The sequence below is a fragment of the Caretta caretta genome, chromosome 10, assembly GCF_965140235.1.
Source record: "Caretta caretta isolate rCarCar2 chromosome 10, rCarCar1.hap1, whole genome shotgun sequence".
NCBI lineage: Eukaryota > Metazoa > Chordata > Testudines > Cheloniidae > Caretta > Caretta caretta.
In genome coordinates, this window is record NC_134215.1 from 30,369,159 (window position 1) to 30,385,705 (window position 16,547).

At 46.9% G+C, this 16,547-nt stretch overlaps 1 protein-coding gene across 1 annotated transcript in view; it reads left to right on the top strand.

Annotated features, from left to right (window-relative positions):
- Window positions 1-814: 814 nt before the first annotated feature.
- Window positions 815-16,547, top strand: part of PPL (periplakin) — a 56,080-nt gene continuing 40,347 nt past the window's right edge. Inside the window, exon 1 of the mRNA XM_048866446.2 lies at window positions 815-1,081. Within this exon, the coding sequence (XP_048722403.1) occupies window positions 1,020-1,081 (62 nt within the window). The 5' untranslated portion in view covers window positions 815-1,019. The remainder of the gene's footprint in view (window positions 1,082-16,547) is intronic.

Below are 16,547 nucleotides of genomic sequence, written 5' to 3' on the forward strand. Positions count from 1 at the left end.
TGCACTGACTCGCCCTCAGGACATAACCAGTGTTGGATTCAGCCCTGATTAGGTCTACACAATCCTGTAGTCATTTGTTTAATCTCACATGTCAGCAAAATCCAGACAGAACAGTTGCTCCCAATTGCTTAATTATACACACTCTCCATTTTGTGGAAGCAAGACTCCGTTATCAATTTCCTCCATTTTTCTGTTGAAAACAACTTGTCATTTTGATGTTTCCTTAGATGTTATTTTTTAAAGGTTTTAAAAAACTCAGAGTCAGCATGAAGTGTTCAGTTTTGGGTTGAGTGAAACATTTCACTCAACCTACAACTTGCTAAGAACGGCCAGACCGGGTCAGACCAAAGGGCCCTCTAGCCCAGCATCCTGTCTTCCGATAGTGGCCAATGCCAGGTGCCCCAGAGGGAACAAAAAGGTAATCATCAAGTGAGCCATTCCCTGCTGCTCATTCCCAGCTCCTGGCAAACAACGGATATTTTCCCAATTTTTCAGAATTGCCAGGAAACTGAAAAATAATCAGTTACACAGCTCTCATCTCCACTTGGTTTGCGAGGCACATTCTGGGGGCTCGATCTATAGTCATTCCCTGCCTCTGTTAACAACAGGATGGCAACAGACTGGAATGCTTAATTCCTGCTAGTGGCTGTAGTAAGCCCTGACCTTCAGCCATACACGCACAGATTTATATCGCTCATCATCACTTTTAGTAACCTCTTTTCTGCTCCAGGCAAAAGCAGACTGGGGAATTGCATGTAGCTCCGCCTGTGTCAGTGACATGTGTGGTAGGTAAGCACCACCTTCTCTGGGAGAGCCCTACCCAGTTTAGTGGGAGAACTCACACCCCTGGAGTAGTGACAGAGCAGGACTGGAGGCAGCTGCAAGTTTCCCTGTTCCTTCCTTCCCAAGAAGTGCACTGTACCTGCAGGATCTAGCAGCAATCTCCTTTAGCCAGCTGGGGAAGGAGCTGGCAGCCAGCATTTTGCACTGAGGCAGCTGCTAGCACCAGGGAAATCACGATGAACTCTCTCTTCAGGAAAAGAAACAAAGGGAAATACAGCCCCACGGTACAGAAGAAGAGGTGAGTACTCTGTGTCCCTTCATACTAGGCTATTGGCATTGCCAGCCACTGCAGCCTGTAGAATTCAGGCTCTCCCTGAGCTGGGAAGATGCAGATTATAAAGTGGAAAGGTAACAATTAGCAATTCCTACGTGTTCCGTGGAGAGAGTAGACCCAAGCAGATCTGTAGCCAGGCTTCAGAGCAAGAGCCCGGCGAGCAGGTGCTTGCAGGGCATCTGAGAGGTGCAAAGACCACAGCTGCACAGCAGAGAGAGCATTACTTTGCACGCAGCTTTTCTGGGGTTGCCCAGTGTGAGGACAGTAGAACTGGCGCTGCTGTTTCCTTTGGCTTCCCTGCTTTTCAAAATTGTGCTTGTCGGGGTTGTCGGCACATTCCAGAATTTAATCTCTCCAGGGCGTGTCTCCCCTTCCTCCCCACAATGCTGCCATGCACCTTATTTACGTCTCCTTGAAAGGGCCAATTCCAAGGCAGAAGAACATGTCTCGATGTGTCCAGGTTGTAACAAATCAACCCACGCTGATATGATAAACAAGAATTAATGTATTCTGTGCACAGGGAACCGGTGCCAAAAGGAGACGCCCCCTGGGCGCTATGCCAGCTCTGGCCAGCAGGCAAGGGAAATCTAGAGGCCGGGAGATTAGAACGCTGCACAGTGCTACTGGGGCAAGTGCTGCAAATGTTCGGTGGCCCCCCATGGGGAAGTTTAAAGGGCCCAATCCTGCGTGGGGCTGACTGCCCTCAAACACCCATTGATTTTAATAGGAGCTGAAGGTGGTCTGCACTTCACAGGATCAGGCTCTAATCCCTTGGCAGAGAGTCTGGCTAGAAGCACCCATTAGCAAAGAACTGTGTCTGTTAGTATGTACTGGAACCCTGTGGTAAACAGGCCCGTGGATGGATTATCCAGTCTCTACAGGGGCAGGCAAATGTACCCTTGGAGAGCAAAGCTCTGTCTAGGGTAGAGAGTCAACCCGTTGCTGACACCCATCGTCAGCCATCCAGCTAGTGGTGGAAACAGTTTATCCATGAGAATAGACAGCACAAAGTACCTGCCACCCCATTACAGAGCAGCTTGCTTGGATTGTATCTGAGGCTCTTTCCTCCATGAGGTCTTGTTAGCTAATCTATCCCCCTCTCAGTCATTCTTGTTACTTACTCAGCCTTTGTGCCATGATCCCCAGCAGTTACAGAGTTCGTCCCATCCTCTGTGATGATCAGGCCCACTGCTGTGGGGCAAGCCTCTTTGGGAATGTTTTGGGGGGCAACAAGTAAGTTACATCTGCCAGGACCCAACCCCGCCTCCACTCTATTATTCCACTCCTTCCCCAGCTAGGATCCCCACCACCTTCAAATATTCCCGGTGTAGGATCCCTGCCTCCCTCCACTCCTTAATCAGCTCCACCCTCTGCTACCAGCTCCAGGACCTTTTCCCCCAGCATCCCCCTCTTTGCTAATAATGATCTCTCTCTTTTCTCCATACACCCTCCCTCTAATCTGGAGCTCCTCCAGGAGGTCAGAGAAACCTCTCTCATCTCCCTCACCTCCTGCATCCCTGGGCACATTCAGAATTTCCATGCTAGTGGAGGATGACATTCCTGATCACTCCTCACCCACCCCCAGGGAAAACTGAAAAAGAAACTGGACCGATTCCTCTGCAAAATTGACTGGAAACTCTTTTGTTGTGTTGCTGTTCGGAAAAGTGACTGTTCTTGGAATTGTTAAAGGTTCCCCTGACACTCTCCTTTGATAGAACCCTGGTGAGATCCAACAAGCATGTCATCTGTGTGGGTTGCTTTCTTTTTTAAAGGATCAGTTATGGAGAGACATCTAGGGTGGAGACTTGGAATGGCCCTCTGTGTTTGTGTTATACTCAGTCTCCTTCATTAACTCAAACACACCCACTTCAAAATGAATGGGAAGGAACCAGCTGAAAAACACATGCTTGGCAGCTTGAGTTACACCATGCTCCCACAGGCCTGGCATGCCACAAGGCCACAGCTAGCCAGGTGCTAAGTTATATTATCCAGATGAAAAAGGAATCAAGACAGAGCCAAGCAAGAGAATGGGGTGCTAGGGGTTAACATTTCCAAAGGGCCATTTGGGGGGAGTTTACACCAGCAAAAATGAATTGCAGGTGCAAATCACAGTACTTGCATCTCTACTTATCCTGATTTGCCCCCATGGGCAGGTAATTAGAGGTGGAAAGAACCAGATTTGCACCCATAGCTGAACTGGGGGTAGAGAAATGTGTGTGGAAATTGCACTCAGAAAGGAAACCATTATTTTGATAAGAGGTCCTTAAGTGACAGACAGCAGCAGAGATATTAGCTATTGAAGGGGAAGTGATACAGCTTTGGAACTGCAAATTAAATACAACCTCTCTCTGGTGATTTTATTTTTTCTGGATATATTATGCAACCTCAGAAGGGAAGATACTGCTCATGTGTTGTATTGAGTACACCAAGAGTAAGCTTTTGGACAGCAGGGCTAGGCAGAGTGGATCTATAAGGGAGAAGACGACCTGCCTGAGTGGAAGGGACAGGAGATGGACTTAACTGGAGAGGCAGTCCTTCAGAATCCATGGACTTTGAGGCCAATTTCGCCTGCATAATGGCTTCAGGATTTTTCCCCATTTTTTATATCTCGGATTATAAACAAGCAATTGTGCTAAAGCTGTAGAAGGCTGAAGGGGAACAGGGTTAAATATAGTTCCACTGTTCCTCCATGCACAATGGAAACGATGCTAAAATTCCCAAGAGCCAAGGCTAGGCCGCTCTGAAGGCTGAATGATTCATTGTAGCAAGGAGAAGGAAACCTGGACTCTCTCCAGCCTCCAAACACAATCTGAGTTTGCAAATTAGAACTAGGGATGGATGGTTTACAGAAGGTTCGGAATTTACAATTGATTCAGCAAAGCAGAGAAGTTTGACTCTTGTGCGGCAGCTTCTCCAAACTAGCCAGACCCCTTGGGTAGGCAAATCTGGCCTGGAAGTCAACAGAGGATAAAGTTGTCTTCTGAGAATCAGTGTTTTTGGTACTCCTAATCAGCCAGGAAGTTGGGGAGAAATAGGCTGTCTTGCTGTATTTTGAGGCTTCCAATATGCTGAGCTAGATCAAAGCAATAAAGTGAAGAGCCGGGAAAATGATTTTTGGGAGAGGGGGAGAGGGTGGAAGCTAAATTAAACTTTTTCAAACTTTTGAAAATTCAGTTCAAGTTGTAGGGGAAGATTCTGATCCGTTCTTATTTTATCCCTGGTTACGTTACACCCCCGTCTCCTGGCTTTCCTTCCCGGCTCACCATTACCCACTCACACTACCTGTCAGCAGGTAGTATGCTTTTTGCCCAAGTTTACATTTTGATTGTTGAGCTACTTTCCCAGGCCTGCAGCTTGGATCTAACTGCTACCCACGGAACTCACCCAGCTCACTTGCTCATTGCTGCCTCACACAGACAGATCTTCCTTCCGTAAAGGAAAAGTAAGGGTTCAATCTCTCTTCAGCCCATGAGCGAGTTGCAGAGACTAAGAAATCCAGAAATGTTTCCCATGAACGACAAGAAAAGCACTGACCCAGTTAGCACCAATACTGGCCATTAAAGACAGTATCAATAGCTAGCTATTATCCCACTGCAAGGCCAGTGGGATTGGGTGGGGAATGACAGGGTTTAAGAGGCTCAGGTCTGAACCTAAATCACCCTCTCTTCAGATGGGATGTAATGCAGGGACTCTGGTTTAACTTGAACAGGCACCCCCTTGATAAAAGTCTCTAGTTGAACATTCATTCCAGGCAGTGCTGCAAAAAGGAAACCCAACAGGTGCAATCCAATCCAGAGGAGCTCCTAGGTCACGCCAGCCCTCTCTGCCCTGTGGTCAGCAGCCTTTACCTTATTCTCATAGGAGAGTAGCACTCTTTTCCTCTAAAGTGTTACACTTAAATAGGCTCAGCTGCACAGTTAACTGCCTGCTGGGAGTGCCTCCATGAGCCATCTCTGAACCCTGCCTGGGAATTAACCTCCACCAGCACCAGCTTCTTTTGGCTTGCACTTCCCCCTGGGAACACTAGTGGGGCAGCAGGACTTTGCAGGGGAGCCAAAAATACCTATGCATGTTTGGGGTCAGCTTCCGTGGTCTCTCTCACTGTCAAACAGCATCTCCTCCCAAACTGGGCTTTAAAGACACACACACACACTTACTTAGCATTCAGGCAATCCAGAACAAGACAGCCCTCTACACCCATCATGAACGTTACCAGGCACTGAAAACAGAGACATTTGACCCTGCAAACGTGGCCCCTTGAGTTAGGGTGACCAGATGTCCCAATTTTATAGGGACAGTCCAGATTTTTGGGTCTTCTTCTTATATAGGCTCCTATTACCCCCACCCCTCCGTCCTGATTTTTCACATTTGCTCTCTGGTCACCCTACCTTGCGTATTAGGTGTAGGTGTATATAGGGCCTGGTCCTGAGAGCTGCCTCCTGTGCTGAGCATCCTCACCTCTGCTGGAGGTCAATGGGAGAGGAGGGCCTGGACCCAGGAAGCAGGATGCTGGATCTCCTGCTGGGAATACGATGGCCAGACACACACAGCAGAGGGAAGGCTGGGCGAGGCTAAACAGCCCTGGCTCTGTGGATGAGGTGCAGGCATATTATGGCAACTCGCAGGGTTTTAGCACCAGTCTCATGCTGTGGGGGATTTTTTCCCCCTAAGACCCACAGCTCTTGGAGTCAAGTGATGACACAGGAATCACAGCTTTGATATAATAGTTACTATTGGTATTACAGAAGGGCTTAGGAGTCATTGTCGGGGCCCAGGGCCCCACTGTAAGTGTCCAGCTTTCATGGGTGTAGAGGAAGACTTGAACCTTGGTCTGGAGGCTCAGAAGCCAAATAAAAGGTAGGTCTTGGCTTGGGAAGATCCAGCTGAACTGGGCAGAAGTGCACCGAATGACTAAAGAAGAAACCAGTCTGCCCGCTATACTAAGGAAACATGTTGCTGTTTTTGGAAAGGATCTGGGAAGTATGAAGGGAATCACTGTGACATTGAACATTAAACCTGACAGTCAACCAAAACATCTGAAAGCCCGAACTGTGCCATATGCCATCAGGTCAAAGGCTGAAGCAGACTGGTCACAAATGGAGTCCTAGTACCAGTTATCCATAGCCCATGGGCAATTCCTATCATTCCAATAGTGAAGAAAGATGGCTCCCTCCGGATTTGAGGTGATTTTAAAGTCACTGTCAACCCAGAGTTGTGCGCAGAGCAATACCCGCTTCCCCGCATCGATGACCTCTTCGCAGGCCTGGCTGGGGGACAAAAGTTCAGTAAGATTGATCTGAGTCAAGTGTATTTACAGATGCACATTGATGAAAAGTCCCAAGAGCTGTTTACTATTGTGACGCATAAGGGGCTTTATTGATACGGTCATCTTACCCTTTGGAATAACGTCTGCTCCTGCCCTGTTCCAGAGGGCTATGGATCAGATCTTGTGTGGCTTGCCAGGAGTCCAGTGCTATCTGGATGACATCCTGGTCACTGGCAGGAATGAGGAGGATCACCTAAAGAATTTAGAGGTTACCCTTCAAAGACTGGAAGAGTATAGCCCACGAGTCCGCAAAGACAAGTGTGAATTCTTCCAGCCCTCTCTTGAATATTTGGGACACATCATTTATACTACAGGTCTTCGTAAGGCCCCTGCAAGGCTATTGTGGAGGCTCCCCCTCCTCGAAATGTTAGTCAGCTTCGCTCGTTTCTAGGACTATTAAACTATTGTGGAAAGTTCATCTCACAGTTAGCCACACTGCTAAAACCACTTCATGAACTCTTTGGGCAGAACAAGGCCTGGAAGTGGACTGAAGCCTGTGATTTTGCATTTAACAAAGCTAAGGATGCATTGCTAAATTCTGAAGTTCTGATGCACTTTGATCCAGCGTTACTCCTACAGTTGGCCTGCGATACCTCCCCAGTGGAGTGGGAGCGGCCGTGTCACACATTATGCCTTCGGGAGAAGAGAGACCTATTGCTTTTGCTTCACGCACTCTAAGCAAAGCAGAAACTAACTATGCCCAAATCGAACATGAGGCATTGGGAATCATTTTCAGAATTTGGAAGTTTCATCAGTACCTGTTCGGACAGAAGTTTACTCTTCTCACAGACCATCGACCTCTGACTTCAATTTTTGGACCTCACACAGGCATTCCCCCATTAGCTGCTAGTCGTATGCAACATTGGGCGTTGTTGCTTTCCATGCACACATATGAAATGAAATATCGGATATCCACTCTGCATAGCAATGCGGATGGTCTCTCAAGGCTGCCTTTGCCAGTCAAACGTCAAGATATTGCCCAAAAGGAAATTTTACTTTGAACAGGTAGAGAATACATCCATCACCGCTACTCGGGTAAAGGCGGCAACTCGAGTTGACCCCGTATTGTCCCAAGTTATGGACCTGGTGATGCATGGAACATCTCGACGAACCTCTCCAGTCTCACCCGACCTTGTTACCTACATGTCCAGGAGGACGGAGTTATCGATCCAATCTGGTTGTTTGTTGTGGGGGAAACGTGTCATTATCCCACCACCACTGAGATCACAGATGTTAGAACAGCTACGTTCTGGTCACTGTGGAATAGTCCGCATTAAGGAAATTGCACAAAGCTATTTTTGGTGGCCTGGATTGGACAGTGCTATTAAAGAGAAGGCAAGAGCTTGTATGTCATGTCAAGGTGTGAGGAACGCACCCCAGTGGGCACCCCTACACCCATGGGACTGTTTCAAACAGGGCCTGTTTCCGACACAGTTCGGACTGCAGAGGATCTCACCTGGCAGCGACATGTAGATCAGCTGCTGCCAGGTCAGACCAGTCCTCAGGACACATCTTCAGTTGAGTTGCCTGACTTCACCACTTCTGGCGAGACACCGAATCAAGAGTCACCTGTTCCTGACTTTCCCCCTCCATTACTGCCGGTGGCAGAGATACCCCCCTGCCTGGAACAAGCTGATACCACATCCTCATGCATTCGCCTACGAACCCTGAACCCATTGTCAGGCCTGCGCCCAAGACACTTTTGGGAGCAACACCACCAGAAGTCCGCCGTAATCCACCTAGAGACAGAAGGCCTCCTCAATGGCTGGATCTTTAGCCAGGGCAAACCCATGGTTATGGGGCAAAATAATCCCTGGGGTTTAGCTGGGAACGGAGGCAGTCTACCCTCCTTCTCTAGTTTAGTGTTTTGTTTTATTTAGGGGCTGTTCTTATTCAAGGGGGAGGAATATGTTGTGTATTTGGTTGTCATGGTAATAGAACCTTGTTGTTGCTATGGCAACCGAGTCAGATTATTAGGGCATAGTCCAGCCAGTTTTGGCTCATTTTTGGTTTGTTCAGTGTGTGGCAATAAATGGCTGCTTTTAAGGGGTACAGCGCTCTATGTCTCCAGTGGTTTCTTCCTAAAGCTGTTGCCCCCAAGGATATAAAAAAAGCGGTTTGGGCTAATGGTTCATTGTTCCACACATCTCTCTGCACAGCACTTTGCCTGCAGGGTTGGCAGTCGTGCTCCATTCCTAATACACGTTGCAGATAAGATCCGTATAAACGAGGTCTGATTTAGGCCGCCTTGTGTGCAATGCTGATGTGATGTGTACACATGAACCATTTGTTGTTCAAAGCAGAGTTTCTCATGGTAAAAAAATGAAGGGAAACCAGAATTGGGCTGGTTACGCTCACTAGGCTAAACCCTGCTCTGCTGCCTGGGTGCAGCCCTATTGAAATCAGTGGCATTGCTTACATGCACGTAACAGAGGACAGACTATAGAGTCCAATCCATTATTCACTGACGTTATTAGAAAGACTCCCATTGACTACACTGGTCATTGGATCAAACGTTTTGCCCACTGGATCTTATCTTTATGAAAGGGCCTGTGTACTGTGTTGGCACACTGGCCTGCAAGGAGAGACCCCTGAATTACACAGCACCATCCCCCTTCCACCCCCTTTGCCCTGCACAGCTGAGGCACTATCCTTTGCCCTCTATTTTTGAATTTAATTCATTTTACTCTGTGCCATGGTTGGTGTGCTGAGACACATATCTGCACGGGACAAGTTGTTGTGGGGGGAGTTGGAAGTTTTGACAAAGAGGGTAGGGAACAGTTGAAGTTTCAGAACTCAGGAAAGCAAGGAATTCACATTGGATTTTGACCCCTGGGAGGAAGTTGAGGCTTTTGGCATTAGGGAGGGTGGAGGTGATGGGGGAGTTTGAATTTCTCATTCCCCTCCCTGGCAAATCTTGAGAGCAGCTAGCTGCCTGCTGCATCCTATCCCAATACTTGCCACTCAGTGCAACAGTAATGTACTTTAGCTTGATGAGCCTGCTGAACAATACTGACATTTAAACAGTCACCATTAGGTTTCAGACAACTCCCTCACTCAGAACTATTGTTTTGGGCAGTCTACAGACTCAGGTAGATGCCAGTGCATTGCTTTACTCATGGAAGGTTACCTTCCCACCCAGAAAGGGTGGACACTATTTTGATTAAATGAAACCTTAGATTCTGTTGATCAATTACCCAAGCTGAGAAACCAAGGGAATTATATGTCCACACAATCACTTCAGGCACAGGGCCCTGTCTGTGCAGCATTCTGGAGAACTGGCTCTGAGCAGGTGCTAGACTTTCAAGTGTGTCTGCTTGCCTAGAGGAGTGCTCCAGTCATAAGCCTGGAATGTGGACCAAACACTGTTTTAGTACATATAGATAACAACTGACAAACACCATCTGCCGTAATTAATCCTCAGAATGCTTCCAAGGTGGGGAAATATCATCATCCTCATGACAGAGAGGGGGAAACCAAGGGAAGACAGGTTGAGTGACTTGCTCAAGAACACAATGGAAGTCACTATGAGAACAAAAAAACAGCATCTAGGAGTTTCTGACTCCCAGGCCTGTGTTAGGCTCTGGGCCCGACTCCCACTAACCATTCAGTTACCCTGGTGTAAGTGTGGAGTAAAACTCTTCTGAGCCCAGTGGAACTACTCTGCCTTTACAGTGGTGGAAATAAGATCAGAACCGAGCCCCATCCCTCTCTTTTAGGCTGCAGGGGTTGGAGTGTTAAATAATAGCACATTCTCTAGCACTAGAGCAACCTTCATTTCAATGACACCACCACCTACCTCTTATATAGGGTTTTTCATCAGTGGATCTCAAAGCACTTTAGAAAAGGAGATAGGTATCATTAGCCCCATTTTACCTATAGGGAAACTGAGGCACAGAGCAGCGAGGTGACTTGCTCTAGGTCACCCAGCAGGCCAATTGCAGACGTAGGAATAGAACCTCCATTCCAGTCCAATGTACTAGGCACAAGGCCACTGAGTTAGGCTTCTATGCATGACTAATACAAGTAAGAAACAGCTAAACACAATTTCAAAAAGAAGCCAGTACCCATCTGAGCATTTCCTGCGGATAACAACTAGCCAGACGAGTGATCCACTGGCAACGTAGCACCTTCTGGAGTGCTAACCTCCGTCTTGGCTGACGCCAGGGAGTTCTACACTTTTTACTGCTTGAGTTCAAGAGCCAGATTGTGTAGCTGGGGTGGGAAGAGAGGCTCTGAGTGGCACACACACGTTACATTTAGATTCTGCTCTCACTTACACTAGTGCAACTCCTTGGCCTTGAGTGCCTGCCCATAGAAGACAACAGAAAAGATCCCAGGAGGCCCTTAGTCCTTCCAATTGACAGAAAAGATCTCGCTCATGGATGTCAAATACTCCCCACTTCATTTTCAACACAATTCAATTCCTTTGACTTAACCCTTTAGAGCCTGACCAGAGAACTAAAGGTGACCGTGCACCACATTTGTTTTGTAAATGTGTGAACAGCCTCCTTGGACTGGGTAAACATCTTCTCTTGCTGAAGAATTCTGCACCCACTGAGGGGGATGGAGCCTTCACATGAAGGGCAAAGATCGTGACAGTTCATGAAGTCAGGATCGAGATAAGCTGTCAGCACTACAGATCTTGAGCTCAGGTCTGCACCAACCGACATCCTGTACAAATCCCATTGAAATCAAGGGTCTCTCTCACGCCTGTGTAAGTCAAGAGTAATTCCAATGAAATCAGCAGTGTTACACCAGCATCAAACTGGTACAAGTGAGAGGAGAGTCTGGCCGTGGACTCCAGTGGGGCTTGTGGGGGGCATAAATCTGTGCAGAATTTAGCCCATTGTACAGAGAAGATTTTATCCGATACAGTGAAGCCTAATCAGAAACAACATCTGTCAGGCCAGATGGGTTAAATTTGTGGATGTGGGCTGAATCTGATGCATTGATTTCAGTGAGGTTATGCCAGAGAATTTGACCCTGGATGTCTTCGTAGTGAAATCCTTTTGCTCAGATAATAAAACCATGCAGAGCTGTAGCAACCCCCCAGGTACTGTAGGTACTGAGTCACCAGAAAAGGGCTGATTCTGCTCTCATTTATGCTATGTTTATGCCAGGAGAATTCCATTGACTAGTTCCACTGATAGTGACTCCCGATTTACCACAATGTGAGAAGAGAATAAGGCCTGATGATATCAGACAAGTGAAGTCAATAGCCCACTGTGTACTGGCTAATAATGATTTGAAGCTGCAGCTTCTACAGTGCAGAGGACCCCAAGGAGTTGTAAGTGGTAAGTAGTGTGAACAGCACACATCAGACTACATGCCCCATAATATCAGGGGCTTCAGCATGAAAGTGGAAATGGTATTGCAGAAGAGGAAGCTAAGGGATAGCCGGCTAAGAAGAGAGTTGCTTAAACGAATGGGTGTCGGGAACCATAATGAAGAAACTCAAGTGCAAAGGGTGCTATTGGTATTGAACAGATGAGCATTACAGTAACACGGAGCCTTATGGTGCTAGTCCTGGCCATGGCCACAATGGCATGGCTCAAGTTTCAGCATTGACCTGTTCCAAAAGGGCACCAATACTCCATTTGAAGTTACTGAAAGTGTGGCTAGTTCTGCCTGCCTCCCCAACCTGCAAGGAAGAAGGTCCAGGGCTGTGGAGGCAGCTGCATGATGGGAATCTGTCACAAAACAAGAAAGACCCACTATCACCAGGTCCGCATGTCAAACCTTATCTGATCTACGTTGCTATCGCTCAGGAGAAGTCACTCCCTTGGCTTTGACGTGCTAATGGGGCAGCGCAATGGAAAGAGCAGGAGCAGCATCAAGTCCAGGGAAGCCACGATTATCTAACCTCCATTTGGTGAGCACAAGATGAACCGGACACCCTGGCTCAGTGCAGTGTGTCCATTCACAGGTGCTGAAAAACTCCAATCTCACAGCAAGACATTTAGCAGCATGCCTGTCTGTGGCTAGCGGAAACCCACACAGACCCCGTGTGTCCAAACACCTGACCATTCCTGGTGCGTCATTCCTTCCACTCCTTGGCCGTCATCTCCTTGTCCTTTCCTGCAGGCTCCTAGCTACCTTACTCCATAAACACAACAATAATTATCTATGCATTGGACACCAGCTTCACACCCACACGCAGGAGTTTGCTATCACTTTAGTCCCAGTCATCCACGGGCACGTCCCTCCCAAGGAAGAGGCTGCAGTGCTCTGCTAGCTCTTACCTGTTGTACTTTACTTTGTTAACTTTTAGATAGGAACAAGAAAAAGATTTGGTCCATTACATCCCTTGGAAATATTCCTCCCCTCCCCACCTCATACAAAAGTGGGGCAAGTAAATACCTAAGTGGACTTCCCTTGCCAAACCCTCCCCTCCTGTATTATATCCGCAGTGAGACCCAGAGAGGAGAGATGGTCTTGTGATTAAGACACTGGGCTAGGACTCCAACTTTGTACCAGGCTAGTTGATGTTGGGCAAGTTACTCTATTCCTCAGGGCCTTGCTTTCCCGTCTGTAAAATAGGAACAATAGTACTTCCCTTGTCTGTCTTGTCTATTCAGATAGATAGCTCTTTCGGGCAGGGACTGACTCTTCTCATGCACAGCACACATATAGCCCAAGGTCCCTTGGCCAGGGCCTCGAAGGGTACATCTATATAGTGAGCAATGACAAGTCTCTGCAGCCGGGTTGACAGCTTTGGGCTTGCAAGGCTCACTCCGCAGTGCTAAAAGGAGCTGCGTAGAGACTGCGGCTCAGCCTGGAGCTCGGCTCTGAAGCCTGAGAGGTGGGGGGTCTCAGTGCTAGATTTTAATCTCACCAAAGAGGTTTGTTTTTTTCCTTCCAGGGACTTTAATGGATTACATAACAATGAACAAGATTGAGTTTAGAACTGGATCACCTGGCCCTTTCTCTTCTTGTCTCCTCCTAGCTCAAAATGCTTGCACCTCTTAATGGCCAGCATTCTCTTGGACCTGCATTTGGGCTCCACACACTCAAGCCTCAGCACGATCTTCTTTGTGGTCTTGGCCTTACATGCATAGGAGTTGATGGGATCATAGCGTGGATAGAAACCAAATAAAAAGGCCTTGTAGTAAATGCTACTATTCTGTGTTTCCTGTAGCTAAATACAGAGCCAATAGTATAATTCCACTGAAGTCAACAGAGAGATGGTCACTTATGCTTGAGCTAAATTTGACCTGTACACTCTCAGTGGAACTTGCGCTCTTTCACACAGCTTCAGCCTGCGTGATGAAAAGTAGCCGTGTGCTGAGATATCTGTCATGTACATCGTTCTTAAGGCTAGTCATTTTCCCATGGCTAAAACGTCCCCTGGTTTTGTGAGCCATCTGTCAAGGGAGGGATTTTTCCCCACTGGGCAGCAGTAATAATCCTAGCCACTAATAATAACAACAAGAGAAGACGGAGTAACACAGGAGTGGTTGTCAACACCCGTCAAAGCTAACACAGGATAATACAGGGCCATTTAAAACTGAATTGCAGTGTCTTCCCACCAAAATCCAGAACCTTTTGATTTTTGGACAAATCCCCTATATAGTCTGATCCAATTCCCAGTGGGAGTCTTTCTATGGATTAGAGCAACCTGCAGCAGCCTGCTCTGATTTCGGTTGGATTGCATTCAGTTGTAGCCCAGAGCTGACATGTGGTCAAAAGCGACCTGTGGGACATCCATGTGAACTTTCCACTATGAGATTTTGAGCAATGAGGAAGCAAAGGGAAACTCAAGAAGAAAATGAAAGCCCCTGAAGGGATTTCCCAGCACCCATCATCAGGTGTGAAGCCAGAGTGCAGGATCATATCAGAGTGTGTGAACATGTGCACATTCCAGAAATACCTGACCTCTGGACTTCAGGCATTTTATCAGTCAAATGACAACACTTTGGTTCAAAATCCTGTGCGATTATACAAAGGAACTAACAGTAGACAGAATTCTTATCAGTTTAGGAGGCAGGCTGAAACTGCTTCATAGACATGCAAAATATTAAGGATTTATTTGATGCAAGTGAACATGTTGCAGATTCAGGCCCTGATCCTGCACATACATAATCTTTTGCATGGGAGCAGTCCTGTTAATTTCAAAAGCGCTAGAATCCTTTGTCAGACAAACATGGTGCCCTCTCAAAGTGACAGCCAAGTTATTGGGTGGTAAGGAGATAAAATTAGGAGAAATTCCAATGACCTTTCATGTTACCAGATGGCAGTAAATGGCACATGAGGTTTAAATCTCGAACTAGGCTGGAAGGCTTGGGGGACTGGTAATGAGATAAGGAGATTTTCTCAGTTCTAATCCAGCCAAGATGCTAGGGATTCAAAATGGTTACCCTACAAGGAGTGGCCGCCTTGTGAAAGGCATCCAATTCATGTCATAAGAACCACAACTTTGTTTGGCATTAGTTCGCCTACCTGTTGCCAGTCTTAAGAGAAAAGCCAAATGAACCGTGAAAACCGAACTTCCCTTTCACCTTAAAGCGATCCCTGCCGAACAGGGCTGGGGTGCACTGGTGCGGCCATGGGGGTTAACTTCTTGTTGCTGCTGTCCAGGGTGAATAGAAGACTTCAGTCTCCAGAACTGAGGAGCAAGATGGCCAAGGAAGGAGAGGGGTTCTGTACAACTATGGGGTCCATCCACTTTCAGTCCCTTGCCAGCTCACAGAGCTGTCCTTTGGGCAGGGCGAATCGGGGAGACCATGCTTTGGGGGGCCCCATGAGCAGGAGTGATTGGCCAGTGCGGTCAGTCCTGGAAGAGACGAATCCGTTACTTCTGCCCCAGGCCCCGCACCCACCGAGGGATGGCCCTGTATCTGGGCAGAATTCCTCCAGGCAGCGTCTGCCAACTCCTGGGACCCCTTCTCAGAAGAGCCAGCCTCCACTTTCTCAAAGGCCATTTTCCAATGAAAAAAGGAACATTTTTCAAACAATGATGACTAGCTCTAAAGGATCCTAATCTCATTAATCCGAAAGACCTACCTGTAGGAACATGATGATTGCCGGGCTGGATCAGACCAGCAGGCCACATAGTCCAGTCTGTCTCCAACACTGGTGGCCAGATGCTTCTGAGGAAAATACACAAATAACCTGCCATCAGCAATTTAACAATCTGCCCATAGGACAAGGTTCTTCCTAGCCCCCTCAATAAGTTGCCTTCTGCTGTGGAGCAGATGGGCTTAATATCCAAACTTTATTTCCAGATCATTTGTATTCCAAACTTTATTTCCAGATCATTTGTATTGTAGTGCTGGATGTTCACCCTGGTTACATTTCTGTCCCCCAGCTCCCTCACTCGCCTATATCCTTATGCATCTAGAGTGATTTTATGTCCCCCCGTGCCATTCCATTCAGACAGTCAAACCTCCACTTAGGGCTCATCCACAAATTTTCCATCAAAACTCTTTTTACTCCCAGTGGAAAATTGGATCTTTATTAAATGAACATTTTCATGGACAGCATACACTTTCCTTAAAATTATTCAACTTTTGGCAGAAAATGGAAAAGCCAAAATTTTTTTTTAGTTTTCATCCAAAACTAAATGTTCAGTTTTCAACAAAAACAGAAGGTTCTTTGTTTTTGTCCAATTTTTCCATGGAGTGAACAAACTTTTTCCAATCAGCTCTAGTTTCACTAAACATTTCCTTACATCTTTTGGAATCTCTAATGAATACTTTACTCAAGTATAGCATATCTAAACTCATCTGGCAGATCACTCCTCCAAGTGGGAGAACCATCTTACTGATGAAGTGTGGAAAGAATATAGGGTAAAGAAGACTGACTTCTCAGGTTCTGTCTTACAACAACAACAATGATGTGTATCCCAGTGCTGCACCAATCATGTGCTTGTATACATCCATGATGCAGGAACGAGCAATCAGTCCACATCTTCTGTTCTGATTCTCTAAAGATAGATAGCTGACTCATGATGAGCAAACAAGATACAGAGATAAGTCTTCACCTCCTTACAAATCATTCTGTTGTCATGTTTTATTCCTAAGTAAGACTAAGCTATCTGAGAAACAGGTCTAGTGTAAATTATAAACCTAACACTTCTTTACAAACATTTACTTACCTGGG